The sequence below is a fragment of the Stenella coeruleoalba genome, assembly GCF_951394435.1.
Source record: "Stenella coeruleoalba genome assembly, chromosome: 19".
In the NCBI taxonomy this organism is placed as follows: domain Eukaryota; kingdom Metazoa; phylum Chordata; class Mammalia; order Artiodactyla; family Delphinidae; genus Stenella; species Stenella coeruleoalba.
Genome location: NC_137165.1, coordinates 16186234 through 16208748, shown reverse-complemented (window position 1 = coordinate 16208748; position 22515 = coordinate 16186234). Strand labels below are relative to the sequence as shown.

The window sequence follows — 22515 nt, the reverse complement described above, 5'->3', positions numbered from 1 at the left end:
TGAACCAACACCTAGCTCCACTAGCTCCGCCCCTCCATTATCTTGCAGTGCAGGGGGCGTGGTCCTAGAGGGGGCGGGCCCGCGCACGCGCTGTGTCTGAGTTTTGGGGTTCCGGAAATGTGACTCTGAGAAATGAGATGGAGAAGTACGAGCGGATCCGAGTGGTGGGCAGAGGTGCCTTCGGGTGAGCCAGGGCTCTGGGGGAGGCAATTGCTCGGGAAGAGGGAAAATAAGCCCCAACTCCGACAGCAAAATCGCTACCCGTTTAGCCCCGCCCCGATGCGTGAGCGCCTAATCCGGGAAGCCCTCCGCAGGCTTCCTGTCCTAGTCTTGGTTGGGAAACTCCGCCTCCAAGGAGGTCACGCCCCCGGCCAGCCTTTGCGGCCCCCCTCAGAGTTTGTTCTTTGATCCTGACTCATTCATTCAACAAATGTTGAGCAGCAACTATACACGTCAGGCATTCGATACTGGGTATACAGTTAAGACCAACAGGCGTGCTCCTTTCTGCCTCGGAGCTTACAGACTATCGGAAAATTATACAATAAACAGGACATTGTTAAAGCAGTGATTAACAAACGGCGAGAATAGAGTACAACACCAGAGATTATTCATTTGGGATGATCAGGGAAAATTTCTCTGGCAAGTGAAGTTTCAAACCAAGACTTGAGGAATGAGGACCAGTATGTAGTCTGAAAAAGGCAGAGCTTCTCAGGCGGAGGAAACAGTTTATGCTAAGGTCCTCACGTGGGAAAGAATTCAGAGTATTCAAAGAACTGAGAAAAAGACTAATGTAGTTGGAACGTAGTGGGCAAGGTAAAGAATGGAATAAAATGTGATTGTCACAGAGGGCGGGAACCAAATTACGGCCTTGTAGGCTGAGGTAAAGGAATTGAATTTATTTGCAGTGGAAAGGAAATGAGGTTTAAGCAAAGGAATGGTCTTGATATGATTTGCATTTTTAAAATGTCACTCTGGCTGCTGTGTAGAATTTAGATTTGAGGGTGACAAGAGTGAAAGGAACCATTTGAAGTCTAGTGCAGTATTTTAGGCAAGAAATGATAATTTGGCCAAGGGTTATAGCAGAAGACACAGAGAAATGGGTGGGTTCCCACTATTCTGGAGGTAGTAGAAACAAGATTTACTGATGTTAGCGTGAGATAGGGGAAAGATTCTGGCATGATTTTCAGGTGTCTGACTTTACTAACTTAGGGACTTTAATAACTGGGGGATGGTGGTGTCATTTACTGAGATGGAAGAAACTGAGGAAGGAAAGGTTTCAAGGGCAGGAATCAAGAGTTTTGTATTTGTTAAAATTCAGGATGCTTGCCAGCCATTCAGGTAGAGGTGCAAAGCAAGTAGTTGAATATGTAAGTCTGAGGCTCAGAGGAGAGGTCTGAGCTGGAGATATACAGTTGATACTTAGATAGTCCATCATTCAACAGATACTTATTGAGCTCCTACTAAGTGCTGGGGTATGCACTAGGCTATGCAGTGGGGCTATAGTGGTGAAGGAGAAAGAACAAAACCCTGCTTTTATGAACACTGACTACAAAATTGGCAGAAAATAATAAAATGAATGGCTCCTACTCACTGAGTATTTTTGATGTGCCAGGCGCTGTGCTAAGTGCAGTACATGCATTTTCTCATTTGATCCTCTCAACAACCTTGTGAGATCGATCCTACTTTCCAGATCCTGATGTCACATAATTTAAGACCAGATAACTAGTAAGAGGAGGAGCCAGGATTTGAACCAGGCAGTTAACTCCAGAGTCTGTGCAGACTTACAGAGACCAAGACTATTATTAGGCACAGTCATTGTGCCTGTGGTGAAACTGAGTCCCAGATAAGTTAAACGACTTGCCCAAGGTCTCAGACAGCTTGTGGTCGGTTCTCCCTATTCCTAAACTCAGTGTTCTGCGCACCAACTTAGATGACTTCTTAGTCTAGGTGCCAATTCCCTTGTCCTAAGGAACACCCAGTCACCAGGTCTGCCCTGCCTGATATGTGGCTGGAAGCTCAGCCGGTACCCACTCCTGTACTCCACGTCCTCAGGATTGTTCACCTGTGCCTTCGCAAGGCTGACCAGAAGCTGGTGATCATCAAGCAGATCCCAGTGGAGCAGATGACCAAGGAAGAGAGACAGGCAGCCCAGAATGAGTGCCAGGTCCTCAAGCTGCTCAACCACCCCAATGTCATTGAGTACTACGAGAACTTCCTGGAGGACAAGGCTCTCATGATCGCCATGGAATATGCACCAGGTGGGCCAGCCTCCTTGCACTGGCCTGGCTCCAAGGGCCGCTCACCTCTGGGACAGGCAGGCACAGATCAGCCAGCTTCCCTCCTCGGAATGGGCTTGGCTGAGGGTCAGAGGTATAGGGTTCTGACCCCAGTTGTGTGACACTGGCAGGCCCTTGCCCTGTCTGGGTCTTTAGTTTCATAAAAGGAAAATCTCAAGCATGGAGCGGCCTGGATCTTGACTAGTTCCTTGCGACTGCAGGTGGCACCCTGGCTGAGTTCATCCAGAAGCGCTGTAATTCCCTGCTGGAGGAGGAGACCATCCTGCACTTCTTTGTGCAGATCCTGCTGGCGCTGCATCACGTGCACACCCACCTCATCCTGCACCGGGACCTCAAGACCCAAAACATCCTTCTAGACAAACACCGCATGGTCGTCAAGATTGGTGACTTCGGCATCTCCAAAATCCTTAGCAGCAAGAGCAAGGCCTACACGGTGCCTGGGCATGGAGGGGACCTCAAGGGTGCTGGAGCTTTTGAGGGCCAAGGTCTACTTTGCATCCCTGTCCCCAGCCCCACCCCCCCAAGACCTTGGCCCCTTAGTCCCTGGCTGCATGGTCCTGCAGGAGGAAGCACTTTTGCCTACTTTGGGGAGAAGCTGTCTCTAAGTGGGCTTTTGGGCAGAGCCTTGGTCCTCCCACCCCGGGGCTGTAATATCAGCTTCCCTCCTGCAGGTGGTGGGTACTCCATGCTACATTTCCCCTGAACTGTGTGAGGGCAAACCCTACAACCAGAAGAGTGACATCTGGGCCCTGGGCTGTGTCCTATATGAGCTGGCCAGCCTCAAGAGGGCCTTTGAGGCTGCGGTGAGTAAGTCCCCCCGGGGGGACAACTGAGATCCCTACCTCTATCTCCTGAAGTCCTTGGCTCCAACCACTTCTGTGTTTCTTCTCTTGTGGCTCGCTTATGTCTCTCTCATCAGACTGGTGGATTACCCCAGGCCAGGGCTGTGGCTTCCCTAAGACTATGGGTTCCTTAAGGTAGGGCTTGGGACCCCCATTAAACTGAGGGTAGGGCTCTCCCATCAGGTTAGGGACCCTCCTAAGGGCAAGACGTGAGTTTTCCCAACATGCAGCCAGCTGACATGGCTGCAGCTCCCCTCTCAGAGGTTCTTAAAAGCAGAGTTTTTGGCTCCCCTATCATCCTGAGAGTCCCCTCACCAGACGGATGGCTTCTGAGTGCAGGGCTGTGGCCACCCCACCAGGCTAGGGGCTGGGGCTGGAGCTGGGGGTGCTGCAGTTTAAGAGCCTGGCCTGAGGTTCTGGCCAACCCCACACGTGGTGCCTTCACAGAACCTGCCAGCGCTGGTGCTGAAGATCATGAGCGGCACCTTTGCGCCCATCTCTGACCGGTACAGCCCTGAGCTGCGCCAGCTGGTTCTGAGTCTTCTCAGCCTGGAGCCTGCACAGCGGCCACCGCTCAGCCACATCATGGCGCAGCCCCTCTGCATCCGGGCGCTCCTCAACCTCCACACTGACCTGGGCAGCGTCCGCATGCGGAGGCCGGTGCAGGGAGGGGGCCCTGGGCAGCAGTGGGGCACCCCGTGGGAGCACAGTAGGCCTGGGGCAGAGAGGGGCATTCTCGGCAAGTCCACCATTTCTGGGTGTGGGGATGCCAGGGAGGGTCCTTGTCCTGAGGCCCCCATCTGTCCTGCAGGGCAGAGAAGCCCCTGGCCACCGGGCCACCCATGGCACCCGGCAGCACAGGGGGCAGGACCACCAGTGGCCGTTGCAGAGGTAAGTCGGGGCGACCGCAGGGGTTCCGACGGACACCATGGCATTCTCACCAATTTATTTTTTTAAATTAATTAATTAATTAATTTAGGCTGTGCGGGGTCTTAGTTGCGGCATGTGGGGATCTTTGTTGCAGCACGTGGGGATTTTTAGTTGCGGCATGCTTGCAGGATCTAGTTCCCTGACCAGGGATTGAACCCGGCCCCCCTGCATTGGGAGCGTGGAGTCTTATCCACTGGACCATCAGGGAAGTCCATCCCACCAATTTAATAGGCCTGATGAGTTGTCCCCGCAGGTGTTCCCCGGGGACCTGCCCGGCCGGCCATTCCGCCGCCCCTGTCATCGGTGTACGTGTGGGGTGGCGGGCTCAGTGTGCCGCTGCGGCTGCCAATGCTCAACACAGAGGTGGTCCAGGTGGCAGCGGGGCGCACGCAGAAGGCTGGCGTCACGCGCTCTGGGCGCCTCATACTTTGGGAGGTGAGCAGGCGGGGGTGGGGGTGGGGTGGGGCCCTGAATGGAGGGGGGCGTGGCTCAGGAGCAGAGCACTCAGGCGCCACCCACGCCCTCCCCTGTCCCCTTGCAGGCCCCGCCCCTAGGCGCTGGAGGGGACCCCCTCCTCCCTGGGGCGGTGGAGCAGCAGCAGCCCCAGTTCATCTCCCGTTTCCTGGAGGGCCAGTCGGGTGTGACTATCAAGCATGTGGCCTGTGGGGACCTCTTCACGGCCTGCCTGACTGGTGAGTTGGTCAGGGGACTAGCCTGTGGGGGCTCAGCTATAAGAAGACCCCCCCAGAGCAATTTCCTTCCTTGCCTTTCATTTGCTAACTGCTCACTTAATAATGCTTTTATCTTCCAGGGAGTGCTTTACTTACCCGATCTCCTTTACCTTCACAGCAGGCCTGACAAGGCAGTTATATCATCTCCATTTGACAGATCTAGAAACTAAGGCTCAGAGGCTGTCACTTGTCCAAAGTCACACACTTGGGAAGAAAGACCCCAGTCCTTTTCTCCCCCCACCCAATTCTTCCAGCCCTAGCCTCCAACTAACTTTTTCTTGCTCCTCCGATCCAAGGTTGCACTGGTCTGTCTGGAAAAACAGCCTAACCTCTTTCCTTTCCCTTTCCTCACTACTCCCCTCCCCAGACCGAGGCATCATCATGACCTTTGGCAGTGGCAGCAATGGGTGCCTAGGCCATGGCAGCCTCAATGACATCAGCCAGGTGGGTTTTGAGTGTATACTGGGGAGGAGGAAGTGGGGAGATGGCAAGCAGCCCACATTTGAGAGCTGACACCCAGCTTGGAGGCAGGGGAATCCCCAGCAGCCACAGGTCCCTGTACCTCCCAGGCTGCACCTGTTCTGGGCAGCATCTGGGGAAGTACAGAAAGACCAGGCTTCCCCAGTGGTTGCAATATGTGTGTGGGGGGGAGTTAAAGAGACAGCCACCTCATGAGAATTTGCAGCCTCCAACTTCATCCCTACAGAGGATGCTGAGGCCAGGTGGCTAGTCCAGGCCCCTTGCCCAGTCTGCCCTTGCTTCCTCTCTGTCTAGCCCACCATTGTGGAGGCCCTGCTGGGCTATGAGATGGTGCAGGTGGCCTGTGGGGCGTCTCATGTGCTGGCCTTGTCCACTGAGCGAGAACTGTTTGCCTGGGGCCGCGGAGATGGTGGTAAGATTTCACTCTGTTCTAGCCTCTGGAACACCCCAGCCATGATTTGTTCCTCTTCATAGCCATCTTCTACCCTATGGCCTGTTTCCTCCTCCTCCTTTTCTCTCTGATTCATTTATTCACTCGACAAACCTTTATTGCACACCCAATATGTGCCCACCTTGTGCTGGGTGCTGAGACAAGATGAACATGATGTCGATTCCTTCGGGTGCTCATGATGTAATGAGAGAGATTTCATTCATCCAGAAATATATGTTGTGCCCCTCCCTGGGTCAGGCATCAGGCTGGGCATTGAAACTAGGGATGACTTAGATAGGGGTCCCCGTCCTCCTGGAGGACTCAGTCTAGATGGGGGAAGGATGACACATCTCCAACATGATAGAGGACAGACAGCATCAGGGCTCACCCAAGGTCCAGAGGTGTGGGAACACAAGGAATGGCAAGGGACTCTACCTGGAGAAGAGAGAAGTGGCACCTGAACAGGGCCTTAAAGGAGTAGAATTTTGACCCACGGAGGGGCCAAGGATGGGCATTTCAGTCAGGAACAGCCTTCACTCATGCTGCCCTGTGGGTCCTCCTTATCCTAGTATCACTAAGCTAGACAAGCTCAAACTAGCCCAGTGCCGGTTTCTCCTTGTAGGCCGGCTGGGACTAGGCAACAGAGAGTCCCACAGCTGCCCCCAGCAGGTACCCATGCCCCCAGGACAGGAAGCCCAGCGGGTTGTATGTGGCATTGACTCCTCCATGATCCTCACTGTGTCCGGCCAAGCCCTGGCCTGTGGGAGCAACAGGTACGTGAACTAGGTGCACTACAATGACTAGCCTGCCCTCCCCGACCTCCCTTAGCTGCCAGTGCTCCATCTGTCATTGCCTACCTCCCACCTGGGATTAGAACTGAGCGGGTTTTGAGTGTTCTGTGTAAGATATGTCCCCTGGTGCACCAGCTCCTGCCCAGATACGTGGGGGGAGGACAGTCTATATAAACTGTGTCAGCTGGACTTGGCTTTTGGCTCTGCCCTCAGGTTCAACAAGCTGGGCCTGGACCATCTCTCCCTAGGGGAGGAGCCTGCCCCACACCAGCAAGTGGAGGAGGCCCTGAGCTTCACACCACTAGGTTCTGCACCCCTGGACCGCGAGCCCCTGCTGAGCGTGGACCTGGGCACTGCTCATTCAGCTGCTGTAACTGGTAAGTAGGACCTGGGCACAGGAGGCCAAAGGTGGACTCCCCTGGCTTCCTTGGGCCCTCTGTTGAGGCACCCTTTCCTTCCTTTCCTCTCTCCTCCCCTACAGCCTCTGGTGACTGCTATACATTCGGCAGCAATCAGCATGGGCAGCTGGGTACCATCGCTCGCCGGGTCAGCCGGGTACCTTGTCAAGTCCAAGGCCTCCAGGGAATCAAGATAGCAATGGTGGCCTGTGGGGATGCCTTCACTGTGGCCATTGGGGCAGGTAGGGGTGTGGGCAGACCCAGGAGCAATGGGGGGTTATGCTCAGGGCTACTGAACTCAGCAACCCCATGTTGGGGCCAGTATGGCAATCTAGGAAGTTAGCTGCTTGCTAAGGTATGTCTTTCTCTCATTTCTCTCCTTGGGATTCTCTTTGGCAGAAAGTGAAGTGTACTCTTGGGGCAAAGGGGCCCGAGGTCGACTGGGAAGGAGGGATGAGGATGCTGGACTCCCTAGGCCAGTGCAGCTGGATGAGACACACCCCTACACAGTGACTTCTGTGTCCTGTTGCCATGGAAACACTCTCCTGGCTATCCGCCGTGAGTTATAACTTCACCCTCACCCACACAAGGGTTAACCCAGCTGGCCCCTGCCCACATTCCCATCCCCAGTGGTCACAGCCCAAATTATTAAAAGCATTTTCAGCCCCCAGATAAATGAAAGCAGAAGCTGCTGGGCAAAAGTGAGCTCCTGGGGTGGGCAAGGGTAGGTGCTTCTTGTGCCTGAAGGGCTGCCTCCGCTCCTCCCCAGGGTCCAAATGCGTTCTTTCTCCTCCAACCCTCAAGTCCAGTTTAGTTTGAACCTCTGTTTCTGGCCTGGCAGGGTCCAGAGTCCAGGGCCCAGTGTGGGAGTGAGAGTGGAAGTAGCTGAGGCTTGCTGGGGGCATCGCCCTCTGGGAGGCTGCAGGGATTTCTCTTTTGTGCTCTCCAGCGGTCACAGATGAGCCAGTCCCCCCTTGAGGCACCTGGATACACCTCTGGACGACCCCGATATTGCTTCTCCTGTAAATGTTCTTGAAAAGTGCAGGTGCCTCAGGCATGACCAGCCCCCTGGATTGTATCATCAATGGGGTATAAGAACCAGTAAAGCCCCTGCTCTGCCTTTGGCCCTGGATATGTAAAACTCAACCCACCCTACTCCCCCAACGTCCCTCTTTCCCCTCCCCACCCCTTCTTATCTTTAGTCAACGTCCCCAGGGTTCAGCCTGGCTAGAGTTGGAGGCCAGACGTAACTTTTGGAAGCAGGGAGGTCTCCAGAGCCTCTGCAGAAAAAGGCTGGAGGTAGCTGTGGCTCCACCTAGATGCTGCCCCTTCCCCCAGCCCAGTTTGAAAATAAGTCGCAGGTGTCTACTGGGAGCACAGCTCAGTGCTTTGGAGTAAGGCAAGCTGGGGCCTGCCTGTTCTGGCCATTCCAGAGGCCTAGCCCCTGCATTGCCTGGGGCAGGGAGGTCCCGGGAGTGCTACCACCTGCCCCCACTCCTATATCCTGAGGCAGGGGTTTACACAATCTGAGTGCCTCCCTTCCCCTGGGGGAGTGCATGGGCTGCAGTATACCGCAAAGGACATCCCTGCTGAAGGTTGCCCTTCACCCCATGCCATTCCCCCAAAGCACGTTGGGAGAAAGGGTAGCTGGCTGGACCAGACTAGTTTCCCAGATGACTGGGAAATAGCGCCAATAAAAAATCAGCTGCCTGCCTAGAGTGTGGTCTCTTGAGGGCTGGGGGTGGCGGCCACCCCAGGGCTGGGCTGGGCTCCATCTGGGCTGCAGGGCCGCGGTGGAGAGAGGAATGTGGGCGCAGCCTGAGGCCCGGGCCGAGGTTCCTCTGGCCCAGTTCCCAGCCCGGCCTCCTCGCCCAGCTGGGCTCCCCGGATCTGGTTGCCAGGCTTCAGCTGCCTAGCACCTGGAAGCTGGAGCCCCGGGCCCCTGGGCGACACGTGGCCCCCAAGGCCGAGCTGTTGACTCCGGAGAAGCGAATCTTTGTGGCGCGGCCCGTCCCCCGAGGCTCTCCGCCCCATCCAGCATCAGAGCTCCCCCCACCCCACCCCCGGCCCTGGGGAGTAGCGGAGCCTCGATCTCTGTTCCCAAGCATAACGAGGAGACCCTGCTTCCTGGAGGGGGAGAGCCTGACTGAGTGCCGACCCCGAAGCTGCCGCAACGCCGGGTGGGTGGGGAGCCCTGCGGGGCGGGCACTAGGACCGCGCGGGCACGGCCCCGCCCCCTCTTCCGGCGGGCGAGCTCAAGGGCTGGGCGCAGGCCACGGCTGCCAGTCGGCGCCGCCCGCAGCCGGGAGCGCGGCTGGAGCGAGGCGCGGGCTGTGGGGCCGCCGCGAACCCGGCCCCGCTTGCCCGTGCCCGCCCGCCATGCCCGGCTTTGACTACAAGTTCTTGGAGAAGCCCAAGCGGCGGCTGCTGTGCCCGCTGTGCGGGAAGCCCATGCGCGAGCCCGTGCAGGTTTCTACCTGCGGCCACCGCTTCTGCGACACCTGCCTGCAGGAGTTCCTCAGGTGCGGCCCGGCGGGAGCAGGGGACGGCCGGTGGGGGTGGGAGACGCCGCCGGGGGAGGACCCAGGTCGAAGGCACGCCGGGCCTTTGTCTGCGCCGCGGCCCCGTGACCTCAGGGGCGCCCACCGTGACGTCACAGGGCGGGAGTGACGTCAGGCCCCGAGGGAGGACCCCACGCACTGATCCGTAGGGTCCCGCGTGCCACGCGCCAGGTGGGAAGAATTCCGTGCCTTCCCGCAGGGTGGAGGTGGGAAAGGACGCCCTTCCTGATCCGTGGCCGGCCCTTCCCCCTCACCTGAGAGCCAGAACGGCTTCACCCTTGAACTTTGAATCCTGGGAAGAGGAGGACAAAACCCTGTGCCCCGCGCAGCACCTTAAGCCTCCGAGCTTTCACCCATCTTAGCTTTTCTGATTCTTCGGACGTTCCGAGAACGGCAGCTATTGTTCTCCCATTTCACAGATGAGGAAACGAGATTCAAATTCAAAGAAAGGCTGCGACTTGCCCACGGTCGCACAATTACCTAAAGGCTTAACTGGGGTGTAAGCCCGGCCTGCTTGTGGTCGCACGATAGAGGAAGGTCTACGACGCTCCCGATCTCCCCTGAAACAGGAACCCTTTGGGTGTCCCTCCCTGCCCCTGGGGGTCCTGAGTACTGCGAGTGGTCTAGAAGTCGTGAGGGGGAGGGGGTCGCACCCTGGGTGTGACTAAACGGCCCCTGCGCTCTCCCGACCCAGGTCTTCCGTGGGCTCTTGGGCACTCGTTGAGTTCTGGGCGCCCTGCGGTGATCTGAGTCTTCCTGTCCACGCTGGGACCTGCTCAGTCCTGGGTGTGGGGAGGCAAGAAGAGGGAGCCCCGTGTCGTGGGGAGGTCGTGGGCCAAGAGCACCGGGGAAGGCTGGGTCAGCCAGTGCCCTGTGTCAGGAGGCTGTTTGTTGAGGGTTCGTGGGGCGCAGGCTGGGAGAGCACCTCTGGGATTCCGTCCCTCCGTTCTCCGCAGCCCCTTGCCCGGCGGAAATCTCAGCAGGCCCTTTGTTTTCGGTTCCCCGCAGCCTGGGCCGGTCCTGCCCTCACATATGCTCCTGCACAAGCTGCTGTGCTGCCCCCTCCTCCTTTTCCCTCACCCGCCTCCCTCCTCCCTTCAGTGTACACACACTCCCCTACCTACACACAGCCCCATTGTCTTCTCCCGTGCTCTTCCCCAGCCCTCTGGTTTCCAGATGAGGCCAGCTGAGCCTCCCCCCTCCTCAGCTGACCCACCCTGACTGCCTCGGGGAAGGAACGGGGGAGGGGGCTGTCAGGCTTGTTTCCCTCTTCTGTCCCTCTCTGCTGCTTCTCCCCTCCCCCTCCCGGAAATCCCCTCTTCCTCTCCCACAGCCCCTTCCCCCCATCCTGTCTTCTCCCCTGGGCCTGGGCCTCCACTGCACGGCCTGGAGCAGTCTCTGCCCTTGCCTCCCCACCTCGGCTGGCGCCTGAACTCTGACGCTGAGGCCCGGGAGGGAAGGGATGGTGGGACAGGCCGTGCGCCTCCCACCCTACCAGCTAGGGTGTCCATGGCACTGGGCGAACCTTTGTCCTGGCTGGGCCCCAAGCTGCCCAGGCTAATCTTCTGCCTGAAGCCTGGGGACTTGCCTCAGTCCCCTCCCTGACTCCAAAACCACTAAGTCAGCACATTCCTGAAGCAGCCAAGCAGACCCCCTCCCCCACGGCCCACCCCTCTTTCCCTCCTGCCAGCGCTGTTACTCAGGTTGGTCCAGGAAGCCTGGTTACCCTGTGGGCACGGGCATACCTCCTCAGTGCCTGGGCATGTATTATTATTGGCATTGGCAGCATGCCCAGTAGTAGTCGTGGGGTCAGGGGGAGGAGGTGGGTGCTAGAAATCCTTTGAGCACCTGGGGCATGGACTGCCCACGTCCTGCCAAACGCCATCGTGGACAGGGCTGCCTTGTAGCCTCTGCTTCCGCCTTCATCCTTGCCTGCCTCCCACCTACCTGACTCAGACTTGCCAGAAATGCCATGCCTGAGGGTCTTCAGTCCTGCTGGGTGAGCCCTTGCCCTGCCTAGGCCACTCCAGGCATGCGTGACTGGTCCTGGCTAGGGTCGGCGAGGCCATGTTGGCAGAAGGAGGCATGCCACAGGCTCCTTGAGTGCTAACAGCCTGGTGTGGGGTTGGTGGAGGAGAGGGAGGGCAGCGGACAGGGGCAGCAGGCTTCAGATGCCTGCCGTGCAGTGACCAGAGCCTTGGCCATGCTTGCCTGGACACTTTTTCTTGGACTGGCCTCTCTTCTGTGTACAGCGTAGTAGAAACTATCTGAGCTGTGGAATCAGACAGACAGTCCAGTTCACCCGTGAGCCTCAGTTCTTTCATCTGCAAAGTGGAGACACTGAGCCCCTTCCCAGGCAGGTTGTGAGAACTGGGTGGGAGTGTAAACACAGTACCTTGGAGCGAGCCTTTCCTTCTCTTTGCTTTAGAAGACACACCCACATAGGAGGAGGGGAGAGTTGGGGTAAGGTGGCCCCAAGCTGACCTTTGCCCTGGGTTCGTGGCTGGGCACCCTCGCAGGGGCTTGGGCAGCCCTGGCGCTTAACCTCAGCCCATCCGTGTTCACCTTCCCCCAACAGCTTTCAGCCCAGCCAGTGAAAAGTAACCTGGGGGACTGGGTGGCTGGGCAGCCTGTTCCTTTCGCCGTCCAGCTGCCATCCTGGGGGAGGGGTGCCAGCTGCCACCTGTTGGCCAAATGCTGTCTGAAGCAGCTGCCTCTGCCTCCACTGGGCCCAAATCCACCCTCCCCGGGACAGGAGCTGGGATCTTTGGTGGTCCTGTAGAAGTGGGTACCCTCAGGCCTCTACTCGCCCTCTCCGGTAGGGCTGCCTGGGAACCTGGGAACCGGTCTGGTGACGGAAGGAGGCTACCCTGGTTGAGGGGATGGGGCCCAGGGATCTCTCTTCCCATAGTATGGCGCCTTGACCCTGTCCCTTCCCCCTTCACAGTGAAGGAGTCTTCAAGTGCCCTGAGGATCAACTTCCTCTGGACTATGCCAAGGTGAGTCCACCGTGCCAGGTACAGGCTCTTGCCCTCGGTGGAGGCTGGAGCTGCTGCAACCAGTGGGCTCGGGGCCAGTGTCAACCCGGTGCCGCAGAATCATGCACCCCTACGAACGTGGCCTGTTCCCTCCCACCAGGCCAGTTCGCAGATGAGGCCCGAGTCTGCCCTGGAGGGCAGGCACAATGCCCAGCCTGTGGGGGTATACAGAACCGCTCTGTGCCCGCCAGAAGTGTCCCCTCCCGTTTGGGTGGCTGGCCAGCCCTGTGGCTGAGGGCCAGGACCCCTGTACCAGGAGGAAGGAAGCAAAGGGTGTGGAGGCTGCCTGGGGCTGCAGGCTGATTGGCTGCTGCTCCGAAGGGAGCGTCCTGGGCCAGCGTGTTGGGGACCCTGGAATCTAGGTTAGAGCAGAGACCACCTGCTGCACTCTTTATCCCTGGGCACAGAGGAGAACTTACACCGAGGGGCTGTTTCTGGCTCTAAGGTAGAGAGCTAAGCTATCTGGGGTGGAGGAGGTGGGAACTGGGGACTGTAGCAGGCTCTGACCCTGACCAGTTCCCCGCCTCCTTGTCCCCAGATCTACCCAGACCCAGAGCTGGAGGTACAGGTACTGGGCCTGCCTATCCGCTGCATCCACAGTGAGGAGGGCTGCCGATGGAGTGGGCCACTTCGCCACCTACAGGTGAGGCTCTGAAGGGGCCGGGGTGGGGGGACTGCCCCTCCCTGGGCAGGCACTAACTGTGGCCCCTCCCACCAGGGCCACCTGAATACCTGCAGCTTCAATGTAGTCCCCTGCCCCAACCGCTGCCCCGCCAAGCTGAGCCGCCGTGATCTGCCCGCACACCTGCAGCACGACTGCCCCAAGAGGCGACTCAAGTGCGAGTTCTGTGGCTGTGACTTCAGCGGGGAGGCCTTTGAGGTGGGTGGGGCCTGGCTGAGGGTAGAGGGAGAGTGGGGCACCTGTGGCCCAGGGATCCCTTAACTCAGCCCCTCTGGCGTTTCTACAGAGCCACGAAGGTGTGTGCCCGCAAGAGAGTGTGTACTGTGAGAACAAATGCGGTGCCCGCATGATGCGGCGGCTCCTGGCCCAGCATGCCACCTCTGAGTGCCCCAAGCGCACCCAGCCTTGCACTTACTGCACCAAGGAGTTTGTCTTTGACACCATCCAGGTGAGGCCCTCCTGAGCTGTGGGCCGCAGGGCAGGTAGCAGGGAGTCAGGCTACTGACTGCTTCTCTCTGCCTCTGCGGCCCTAGAGCCACCAGTACCAGTGCCCGAGGCTGCCTGTGCCGTGCCCCAACCAGTGTGGCGTGGGCACCATGGCTCGGGAGGATCTGCCGGGCCACCTCAAGGACAGCTGTAGCACTGCCCTGGTGCTGTGCCCATTCAAAGACTCCGGCTGCAAGCACAGGGTGAGATGCCTCTCTTCCTTCCTGTCAGCTCTCTTCTTGGTCCTTGAAACCTCAGACATAGGCCCTTAGTGGTCCCTGCTGTGCTGCTCTGAAGCCTCAGCCCTCCCCCTGCTGGCCGGCTCCAGCCTCCTCCTAGAGCCCTCTACCTCCCTCATTCAGAGCCGGGTGCCCACTGCCCTGTACCTGCTCCTCCCCTCTCCCCTGAACTTGCCCCGACTAACTCTCCTCTCTTCCCCCATGGCCTGGGGCTTTGCCAACAGTGCCCTAAGCTGGCAATGGCACGGCACGTGGAGGAGAGCGTGAAGCCACATCTGGCCATGATGTGTGCCCTGGTGAGCCGGCAACGGCAAGAGCTGCAGGAGCTGCGAAGAGAGCTGGAGGAGCTCTCCGTGGGCAGTGATGGCGTGCTCATCTGGAAGATCGGCAGTTACGGGCGAAGGCTGCAGGAGGCCAAAGCCAAGCCCAACCTCGAGTGCTTCAGCCCCGCCTTCTACACGCATAAGTATGGCTACAAGCTGCAGGTGTCTGCATTCCTCAATGGCAATGGCAGTGGTGAGGGTACACATCTCTCGCTCTACATTCGCGTGCTGCCAGGTGCCTTTGACAATCTCCTTGAGTGGCCCTTTGCCCGCCGCGTCACCTTCTCCCTGCTGGATCAGAGCGACCCTGGGCTGGCTAAGCCACAGCATGTCACTGAGACCTTTCACCCTGACCCAAACTGGAAGAATTTCCAAAAACCAGGCACTTGGCGGGGCTCCCTGGATGAGAGTTCTCTGGGCTTTGGTTACCCCAAGTTCATCTCCCACCAGGATATCCGCAAGCGAAACTATGTGCGGGATGATGCAGTCTTCATCCGTGCCTCTGTTGAATTGCCCCGAAAGATCCTCAGCTGAGAGCAGACCCAGCTATAGGAAAAAGGGGGGTGGGAAATGACCTCCATCAGGCAGGCTGAGCCTGGAGAGGGGGCCGGACCCCCTTACAGCTGCTTCCGCTGCCTAGGTTCTGTTACCCTGTTCCCCCTCCCTCCTTCCCTACCACCCTCAGGTGCCTCCTTTTGGTGCTTCAGCCCTGGCCTCTGGGAAGAGCAGGTCTTAGGGTCATCAAGGGCTTGGAAACAAGCGATCCCGGGGCCTGTTGCCTAGGATCAGGGCAGACATGCCTTGGTGCCGGCCACACTCTTCCAGGGACTGAGGTGCCTGCTGGTGCTACGTCCCAAGAGCCATAGGGGGGGAGGGGGAGTTGGGAAACTGAGGGGTAGTTAAAGAATCTGTCTTGAGATCTGATGTCTCCTCTCCCCAGCTGTGTCCCCTCTGGTTATTTATTTACTTAGTGCCAGGAGGGCACAGCAGGGGAGCCCTGATTTTTAATAAATCCTGACTTGTATTTATTACCTTGGTTCCAGCCTGACTCATCTGGGTTGCTCAGGGCCCAATTGTGAAGTCAAGGGACCAGTCAGGGACTGCAACAGCTCTGGCCCCAGGATCCAGCTGCCCTGCTGCATCGCCCTCTGGTGGAAGACAGAGGGACTGCACTAGGCTTTGTGTGGAGGACAGCTGCCTGCTGCTGCCCTCTAGTGGTTAGAGCAGGGAGGTGCAGGCTCTGGACGTTTTATAAGGTTTAGAGTCTCTGATCGATACCCCACAAAGGACTAGTGCCTGTGCTCTAGGCAGGTCTTTCTTGGTCTAATGATAATAGCTACCATTTATTGAGTACTTTTGATGTGGCAGACACTGGTAAGCACTTTATATGCATTATTTAATACAACAGTCAAGTGAAATAGCTTTTAATAAAAGGACCTATCTTAGTGGGCTGTGGTGAAGACCATGCATGTTCCCAGTAAAAATAGTCGGTCCTTTGTACCTGTGGGTTCCACATCCTCGAATTCAATCAACAGTGAATTGGAGATATTTGGGAATAGTTCCAGAAAGTTACAAAAAGCAAAAGGTTTTGGCCACTCATGGGCAAATCTACATAGTATTACATTGTATCAGGTATTGTACGTAATCTAGAGATTAAAGTATACCAGAGAATGTGTATAGGTTACATGCAAAGCCTATGCTATTTTATATCAGGGACTTGGTGAATTTCTGTATCCGCTGGCGATTCTTAAACCAATTCCCTGTGGATACTGAGGGATGTCTCTGAGTGCTTTATGAATGTTAGTCTAACTCCAAAGCCCAGCCCACACCCAGGGACTCCTAAACTGCGCACAGGAGCCTTGAAATTTTCTCATCCATACTTACTTTTCATACAGGCCTCAATGGGTACCTGTGATTATCCACATTTGACTGGTGAAATAGGAACAGAGGAGTGAATTGACTTCAGTGATCTTTCAGCTAGTTTGGGGCAGGGCCTGGATTTTTTCCCCCCCCTGTCACTGGATTCTGTTTTAAGCTCCAGCAGTCACTAGAAGATTAGCTTCCTTTAATTTTGGCAGTAGATTTGATTTTGGATCCTTGCTGTGCTTGCTTTTTTGGCAAGTTACTTAGCTACATGGGGCATCCTTACTGGTAAAATTAAAGTAATCCTGCTAGATTCGTAAAGATTAACTCATCAGCATAAAGTGCCTTACTCTTGCCTGGCCCTGAGAAGAGGCCCAGTGTATGGGAAGTATTGTTTAGTACGGAGAAGGTTCAAGGGCTGTAGCCTGCCTTTTCTACTTTCCCAGAGACTCAGGTGAAAAGAGCCCTTATCAGAAGGTGATAGGAAAGGCCTGAGCCTGAGACAGCCAGCCCAGGGAACTAACCAACTTAGCCTTCAAAAGGTCAAATTCACTGATCTAGGGAGAGATGAAGCCCTGGCTGCCTTGCTGAGAAAGTAAAGATGGCTCTTTCATCTAAACTGTCGTGGTACTGTGAAGCCTGGAAGCTGGTAGAGAAGACCGACCATGGGCTCTAGCAGGGGAAATGCCTTCACCTAAGCACGGGCTTCACGCAGCAACAGGTAGAACCACTCTTCTGCAGAAGCCTTCCAAGAGAAGCCAGAACCCCCGGGTCAAGCTTGGGCTCCCTCTGCTGGCAGCACTGTGCCACTGCACCATTCCAGGCGGTAGGTTCACAAAGGCGGCTGGTGCCGCCTTCAGTTCCCTGCAGTGGATATTGCGATTGACCCCATGCCCAGGCCTAGCCCTCATTCACTGCCTTTGCAGACAGTCATAATTGCTTGTGGAACTCAGGCCAGATTTTGCCTCACAGCGTGAGCTGGGCTCAACTCAACCATCTGCTCTGTCTAGCCCTGTGACCCTAGGCTGACTGTAGGTCTCATTTGACACAGGCAGAAGAGGGTTTTCTTTCACAGGGATGGGATGAGGAGTAAAGGAGGCAAAGCACCTTCACAAAAGGGCACCCCACAGAAAAGGGCATGCTCAGGAGGGTGCTTTCAACTCGAGCCACCTAACCATCTGATTCCACCCTCACTGAGTCCCACAACCTGTGGGATCTTTCCTTCCCTCCATCACATCTTAGCCCAGACCCAAACGCAGCAGAAAGTGGAGAGGGAGGAGGGGACGTAAATAGCTCTTTTGGATTTTTTTTTCCCCTGCAGACAGAAGAAAGTTCTCCCATCAGTACTCAACCCTTAAGATTCAAACCACCAAGAGGACCACTTCTCATGCTACAGATCACACCACCTATTACTTCCACCTGCCAGAGGTCCTCAAATTCGAAAATGTTCGAGGTGGGAGAAGGTTGTGGGGTGGGGGGAAGGGTCGTCTAGTCTTAAGCTGGCTTATTAGCAAACCAGGTCCCCGTTTTTCAGTGACGGATAGTCCTTGGAGTGAAAGTGGCATTACATTGAACTGGACCTCCAGTGAGGGGTAGCGAACCATACTTAACCATCAAATCCCACCAAGCCCCCTGCAGCCCTGCCTAGGGAGAGGGCCAGTCAGCCAGGTGCCCTCCAGGGGCTGACTGAACACACCTGGTCTGGGATAATGGAGTGGGAGGGCTTCTGACGGGGACAAATACTATAGGGGTCCCCTTAAAAATGAGAAATTCTCTTAAGACGTTAAAAACCGTTAAGAAAGATCATCTCAAACACTGACAGCATTAAACGAATAGGACAAGATCAAAGGTGAGTTTTTTTCTTTTTACTGGTTTATAATAATCTTAAAAACCCCATCACGCCCATAAACCACCACAGGTGAGAAGATGAAGGAGATGGAGAATGAATGCTACAGTATGTGGGTGGCGTGAGGATCCAGGTATCTTCTAGGGGCAGTGTGGAATGGAGGCAGGGGGTGTGGATAGGCGGCCCTGGCTTGGACCCTTATTGCTGGTTGGGGGTTGGCTGGCAAGAGGGGCTCAGGGTGAACTAGGAAACATCTCACACCAAAGGCGAGGGTAGATGGGGGGCAGGGGGGGTCACAGTACATTTTCCATGCAGACTAGGGGTGGGAGTGAGAGCTTCAGAGGCTTGCACCCCTACACAGGAAGAGATGGGTTTGAGGTTTGATTTTAAGCCCCCAAGTTGGTGTCTGGTCCAATTTCCTAAAAGGGCAGCTCACCTTTTGGGGGGAGGCATTGGAACAAATTACAGCAAAAATATCTGGTTTGGAGATCAAGCAAGGGATAAAGGGAGACAATGGTGTTCATTCAGAGAATTTAACTCAGAGAAGCGAGAACTGGGAGGGGCCCCTGGGTGAGATGGTGGCCAACACACAGGGAGAAGGCATCGCACCAGAAGCTGCAGGTACTCCTGGGGGCTCAGGACAGGGAGGTGCCAGTGTTCACAGACGGCAGGAAAACCACTGGGAACAATGAGTTAGGACTTCATGTTGCTATCATTTGGCATAACACAATCAGGCATTTTTTTCCTTTTTTTTCTCTTTTTAAATATAAGGCAACTTGCCAACACATAATTTAAAAACTGGTCTTCAGTCACACTGCTTCAGATCACTAGAGAATTTCTGGCTAAAGAACAGTGGATCGTATAGTAAACAAAACCCCAAATCTTAAATAAGAAAGCTCACGTTCCCCAGAGACAAGAGGAAAGGGTAGGGCTTATTTGGTTTTAAAAAAAAAAAAAGCCCAACTATGCATCTTTAACAGAAGGGTGCAAAACATTACAACAAAACATAATCTGAAGTTACAGAAAAGTTTTAAATTTCTAGCCAACTAACTGTCACCTGGGAATGAGACTTGGAGCATGGAGTGGGTGAAGAAAGGGCGAGGGGCAGAAGGGGCTGTTTCCAAGAGAGGCCCATCTCCAGCTGTTAGAACCATGCTCATTTGGTAAAGGAGAATTCAAAGAGCTTAAGGCTTTGTGTTTTCTTCGTTAAACTGAGGGGCTGTGAAAGGTGACTAGACAGTGAATGCACCTGTGGGGCCGCTCACACACATTGCTACTCAAACCCACACTACATTCATACAGAAACAGGACGTTTAAAACTTACAGCGTAGAGCAATATTCTTAGCCAGTGTAGAGAGAACCAAATGCACTTTTTTTTTCAGTGTTTTTAATTCCAAACTCCAATGTGATCATCCCATACCTACTACCTAATCCCTCAAGAAAGACTTTTTTGTTTTGTTTTGCGTTTTTTTTTTGAGGGGGGAGTGGGGGATGAGGGCAGCAGATGACTTAGGAGAGAGACAGCAGCGAGAAAGATCTTGGGTATGCTGGATGGTCTCGGCATTTCTCTAGGCAGGGAAAGGGAGTCAGGAACCAAGGTACCAATCCAAACACAGCTTTTTTTTCCCCTTGGTCTCAAGGCTATGGCCACGTGCTGCAGGATGCCCTTGAGGAGTGTGGCAAGGACAAGTGCAGTGGCTCTGGGATCAATGCAGATGTAAAACAAAGCCTTGAGGAAAGGAGAAGGGCTGGGAGGAGATGCAGACAGGGTCAGTTTTGATTTGAGGTCTTTGGGTAAACAAGGAATTGGCTTTCAGAGCACTTGGGAGGTCTGGCTTCTTAGTCCCAGAGAGACAGACAGGGAGAGACCTAGCTTAGGTGGCTGGGCACTGACAGCTACCTGACCTAGGGAGCCGTTCCCTTAGCCCACACCTCAGTCGAAAGAGAAACAGTGAGAGGTGCAGGAACAGACAAAAGGGGGCTGGTGGGAAATGGCCGAGGTGGGGGTGGGGGGAAGAACTGCACTGACAGGCAGGCATTGGAGAGAAAAGCCTGAAGTTGGGATGAGGTCCCAACATAAACCCAAAAGTTGCTGAGGCTGGTAGAGGGGAAGATGAGCGCAAAGAGGACCCCCCCCCCCCCGTCCTCAATTAGATCCCACTAAACTCCCTTTCTTAGACATCTAAGAATGATCACGTTGGAGCAGTGAAACTTTGAAACTATCCAATTACTCAAAAGTAAGACTAAACCTAGGAGGGTGACGGGTGACGTATGATGTGTAGCTTGTGGAGGGCACCAGGGCTACCTATCTATACCCAGGGTGCTGAATATGAAGATTTCGACTATCTGTGGGATCAGGGGCTCGGCTGCCAGGGGCTCGGTGGGCCTTGCTCAGCACGGCCAGGCTCTGGTCTCGGAAGCAGGCCTGCGGGAAATCCCCGCTTAGGTAATCCACTGTCTGCACCAGGCTGTTCTGGCTTGCCACCGGCCCGCCCCCGGTCCCTGCCCGGTAGTGGGCCCCAGCCGCCGCGCAGTCGAGGGGTGCGCCCGCAGGCTGCCCACTGTGGAACGGCACGGCGAGGTCCTGAGACCCCGAGCTGTCGCTATTGGGAGTGGGCAGAATGTTGTTCCACAGGGGCTGGAAGTAGTGACCATTAGGGTAGGCCAGTGGGGCTGCCAGGCCGTTGACTGGTGGGGACGGGGTTGGCTTCTCCAGGGGTGGCTTCAGATGGAAAGCCTGCGCCATGCACAGTTCCTGCGGGTAGGCAGGGGCCTTGCCCACGAAGCCAGGCCCCGCCAACTCGCGTCCTGCCGCATGCTTGCCTGTCAGGCCAGGGGCCGGTGTCCCGCCGGCCTCACTGCACATCTGCTGTAGGTGGGCCAGCTGGTGCTGGTTCCAGGCGACTGGCTTGAGGTCGCTAGGGTAGCCAGTGGGGGCTCGAGAGATGCCCGTGGGCAGGTTGACAGGGCCCGCAGCGGGCAATGCGGCTGCGGCCGCATGGGTGTGCTCCATGGGATTGACCACACATGAAGGCATTGGTGTGGGGACGCCGTGGGTCGACACCCGAGTGCTTGCATTGATGAGCAGACTGCGGCTAATGGGGCTGGGGTTGGCGATCTGGCCCTCACACACTGAGGTAGTGCTGATGCCTGCCCTCGTCTGGCAAAACTGGCTGATCTGGTGCACGATGCTGCTCAGGTCCGGGGGCTGGCTGTGCTGCAGGGTGGCCGCCATGGAAAGGGGGATAGTTGAGGTAGACACGGTCACATTCGGGGGGGCGTCTGAGTCTGGCATCTTCCGGCCTCCGTGCAGCAAGGGAGTGGGGAGGTGCTGGAGACCCTGGTGAGACAGGGCCTGAGGGTGGACCAAGCCCTGGGTTGGGGCCATGGGCTGAGGGTGGCCCAGGCCCTGAGGCTGCTGGAGGCTCTGAGGGTGGGACAGCGCCGGGGGTGGCGGGATACCCTGAGGGTGCTGCAGCGTCTGGGGAGGGGCATGGGCCAGGGTCTGTGCGTGCTGCAGGGCCTGCTGGCGGGCCAGAGCCTGGGCCTGGGGGTGGGCTAAAGTGCTGGGTGCCACAGTAGCATAGGGCGCCACTGGGGGGTTCATGATGGCCTCAGGGAGCAACCGGGCTCGGGTGCCGTCAAAGTCCTTGAGTATGCTTTTGGCTGGCACTTTGACAATGGCAAGCAGGCCTGCCTTGGTGGCAGCCTGAGTCGGGTAGGGGCTGTAGCGCTGGGCTGATGTGTCGAGGCCGTTCACAGTACGACGAACGTGTTTCCGCTGGGGAACCTTCACACTGTTGGGGAAGATTTTTATAGTCAGTGGGTTGTTTGCGACCTTCTTAGCATACGCGTCCAATTCGGCTGGGGTAGGATAGTGAGCAGTTCTCATTTTCTGTGTAGTGTCCCCTAGAGAGAGAAGGGGAAGGAGAGCAAAGAAGGAGACGGAGCTCATCAGTGCCAAGCCAACCAGCCCTTCTAGATTTCCCATTTGAGGGCCTGAGGGGCAGGGCGAACTAAGCTGTCATCTCTAGTCTTCCACTGAGACCCGGCCTCAGCCCCCACAGAAACAAGCACTGCTCACATTGAGTGAGTACTTCTAATGGACCAGGCCTCGTGCTGAGGACAGGCTGTCTCAACGAATCCTTGCTGCTGCTTTAGGACGCAGGTACTATCATGGTATTCCCACTTAACAAACGAGGTCACTGAAGATCAGAATAGCAGAGCAACTTGCGAAAGTCTCTATCTTAGAGAGCCAGAACTTGGCCAATTCTCACATGGAATTCTCTCCAAGTTCCTACCAGCCCATCCTGGCCTGGGGGTTGAAGGTTCTAAGCAGAGCTGTTTGTCAGGGCCACTCAGTCCCTGCCCCATGACACCCTGAGGAAGAGGGTACCCAGAATGACTCCTCTACAGTCTGCAGTTGTCAGTGAGGCATCAACTTTCTCTCTGCCTTGGCAGCTGGGGCACCGTGCCGACTGGGTGGGCATCCTGGCGCAGCAGACAGGATGCTGCTTTTTCAGGGGCAGAGGAGTAAGCTGCCAACATCCCTTCCCCATCCCCAAGTCACAAGTTCAC

General features: G+C 56.2%; 3 protein-coding genes across 8 annotated transcripts in view; 2 read left to right on the top strand and 1 right to left on the bottom strand.

Moving 5' to 3' along the window:
* The first annotated feature begins 114 nt into the window (after positions 1 to 114).
* On the top strand, positions 115 to 8603 carry NEK8 (NIMA related kinase 8). Of its 3 annotated transcripts, none has more exons than XM_079905703.1 (15): positions 115 to 184; positions 2053 to 2258; positions 2498 to 2730; positions 2969 to 3100; positions 3587 to 3795; positions 3951 to 4030; positions 4323 to 4504; positions 4611 to 4761; positions 5168 to 5244; positions 5575 to 5692; positions 6396 to 6483; positions 6715 to 6878; positions 6983 to 7141; positions 7299 to 7457; positions 7849 to 8603. In XM_079905703.1, the coding sequence occupies exons 1-15, from the start codon at positions 138 to 140 to the stop codon at positions 7875 to 7877; spliced, it is 2034 nt and encodes a 677-aa protein (XP_079761829.1). In that variant the 5' UTR covers positions 115 to 137; the 3' UTR covers positions 7878 to 8603. The 3 variants fall into 3 exon arrangements, with proteins under 3 accessions (XP_079761829.1, XP_079761828.1, XP_079761830.1); XM_079905702.1 differs by having other exon boundaries at positions 6333 to 6483; XM_079905704.1 differs by having other exon boundaries at positions 3587 to 3825; positions 3996 to 4030; positions 6333 to 6483.
* A 526-nt stretch (positions 8604 to 9129) lies between these two features.
* Positions 9130 to 17531, top strand: TRAF4 (TNF receptor associated factor 4). Of its 2 annotated transcripts, XR_013825014.1 has the most exons (8): positions 9154 to 9421; positions 12408 to 12459; positions 13037 to 13141; positions 13217 to 13378; positions 13467 to 13628; positions 13714 to 13869; positions 14130 to 16917; positions 17413 to 17531. XR_013825014.1 is itself a non-coding variant. In XM_079904230.1 (7 exons), the coding sequence occupies exons 1-7, from the start codon at positions 9279 to 9281 to the stop codon at positions 14760 to 14762; spliced, it is 1413 nt and encodes a 470-aa protein (XP_079760356.1). In that variant the 5' UTR covers positions 9130 to 9278; the 3' UTR covers positions 14763 to 15262. The 2 variants fall into 2 exon arrangements, 1 of the variants encoding a protein (XP_079760356.1); XM_079904230.1 differs by lacking the exon at positions 17413 to 17531 and having other exon boundaries at positions 9130 to 9421; positions 14130 to 15262.
* Positions 17532 to 17647: 116 nt separating this feature from the next.
* Positions 17648 to 22515, bottom strand: part of FAM222B (family with sequence similarity 222 member B) — a 64802-nt gene continuing 59934 nt past the window's right edge. For 2 of the 3 annotated variants that reach the window (XM_079904227.1, XM_079904228.1), the window contains exon 3: positions 17648 to 21846. In XM_079904227.1, the coding sequence (XP_079760353.1) occupies positions 20243 to 21846 (1604 nt within the window). In that variant the 3' untranslated portion in view covers positions 17648 to 20242. The remainder of the gene's footprint in view (positions 21847 to 22515) is intronic. The other variant, XM_079904229.1, reaches the window with a different exon arrangement.

What these genes read in the sequence shown, in the direction of transcription:
- NEK8 (XM_079905702.1), top strand. Translation starts at nt 138, where the DNA reads ATGGAGAAGTACGAGCGGATCCGAGTGGTGGGCAGAGGTGCCTTCGG. An exon ending in GCAAGAGCAAGGCCTACACG is followed by an intron (nt 2,731 to 2,968) that starts GTGCCTGGGCAT and finishes TCCCTCCTGCAG; the next exon opens with GTGGTGGGTACTCCATGCTA. An exon ending in CACTCTCCTGGCTATCCGCC is followed by an intron (nt 7,458 to 7,848) that starts GTGAGTTATAAC and finishes TGTGCTCTCCAG; the next exon opens with CGGTCACAGATGAGCCAGTC.
- TRAF4 (XM_079904230.1), top strand. Translation starts at nt 9,279, where the DNA reads ATGCCCGGCTTTGACTACAAGTTCTTGGAGAAGCCCAAGCGGCGGCTG. An exon ending in GGCCACTTCGCCACCTACAG is followed by an intron (nt 13,142 to 13,216) that starts GTGAGGCTCTGA and finishes CCCTCCCACCAG; the next exon opens with GGCCACCTGAATACCTGCAG. An exon ending in TCAGCGGGGAGGCCTTTGAG is followed by an intron (nt 13,379 to 13,466) that starts GTGGGTGGGGCC and finishes GCGTTTCTACAG; the next exon opens with AGCCACGAAGGTGTGTGCCC.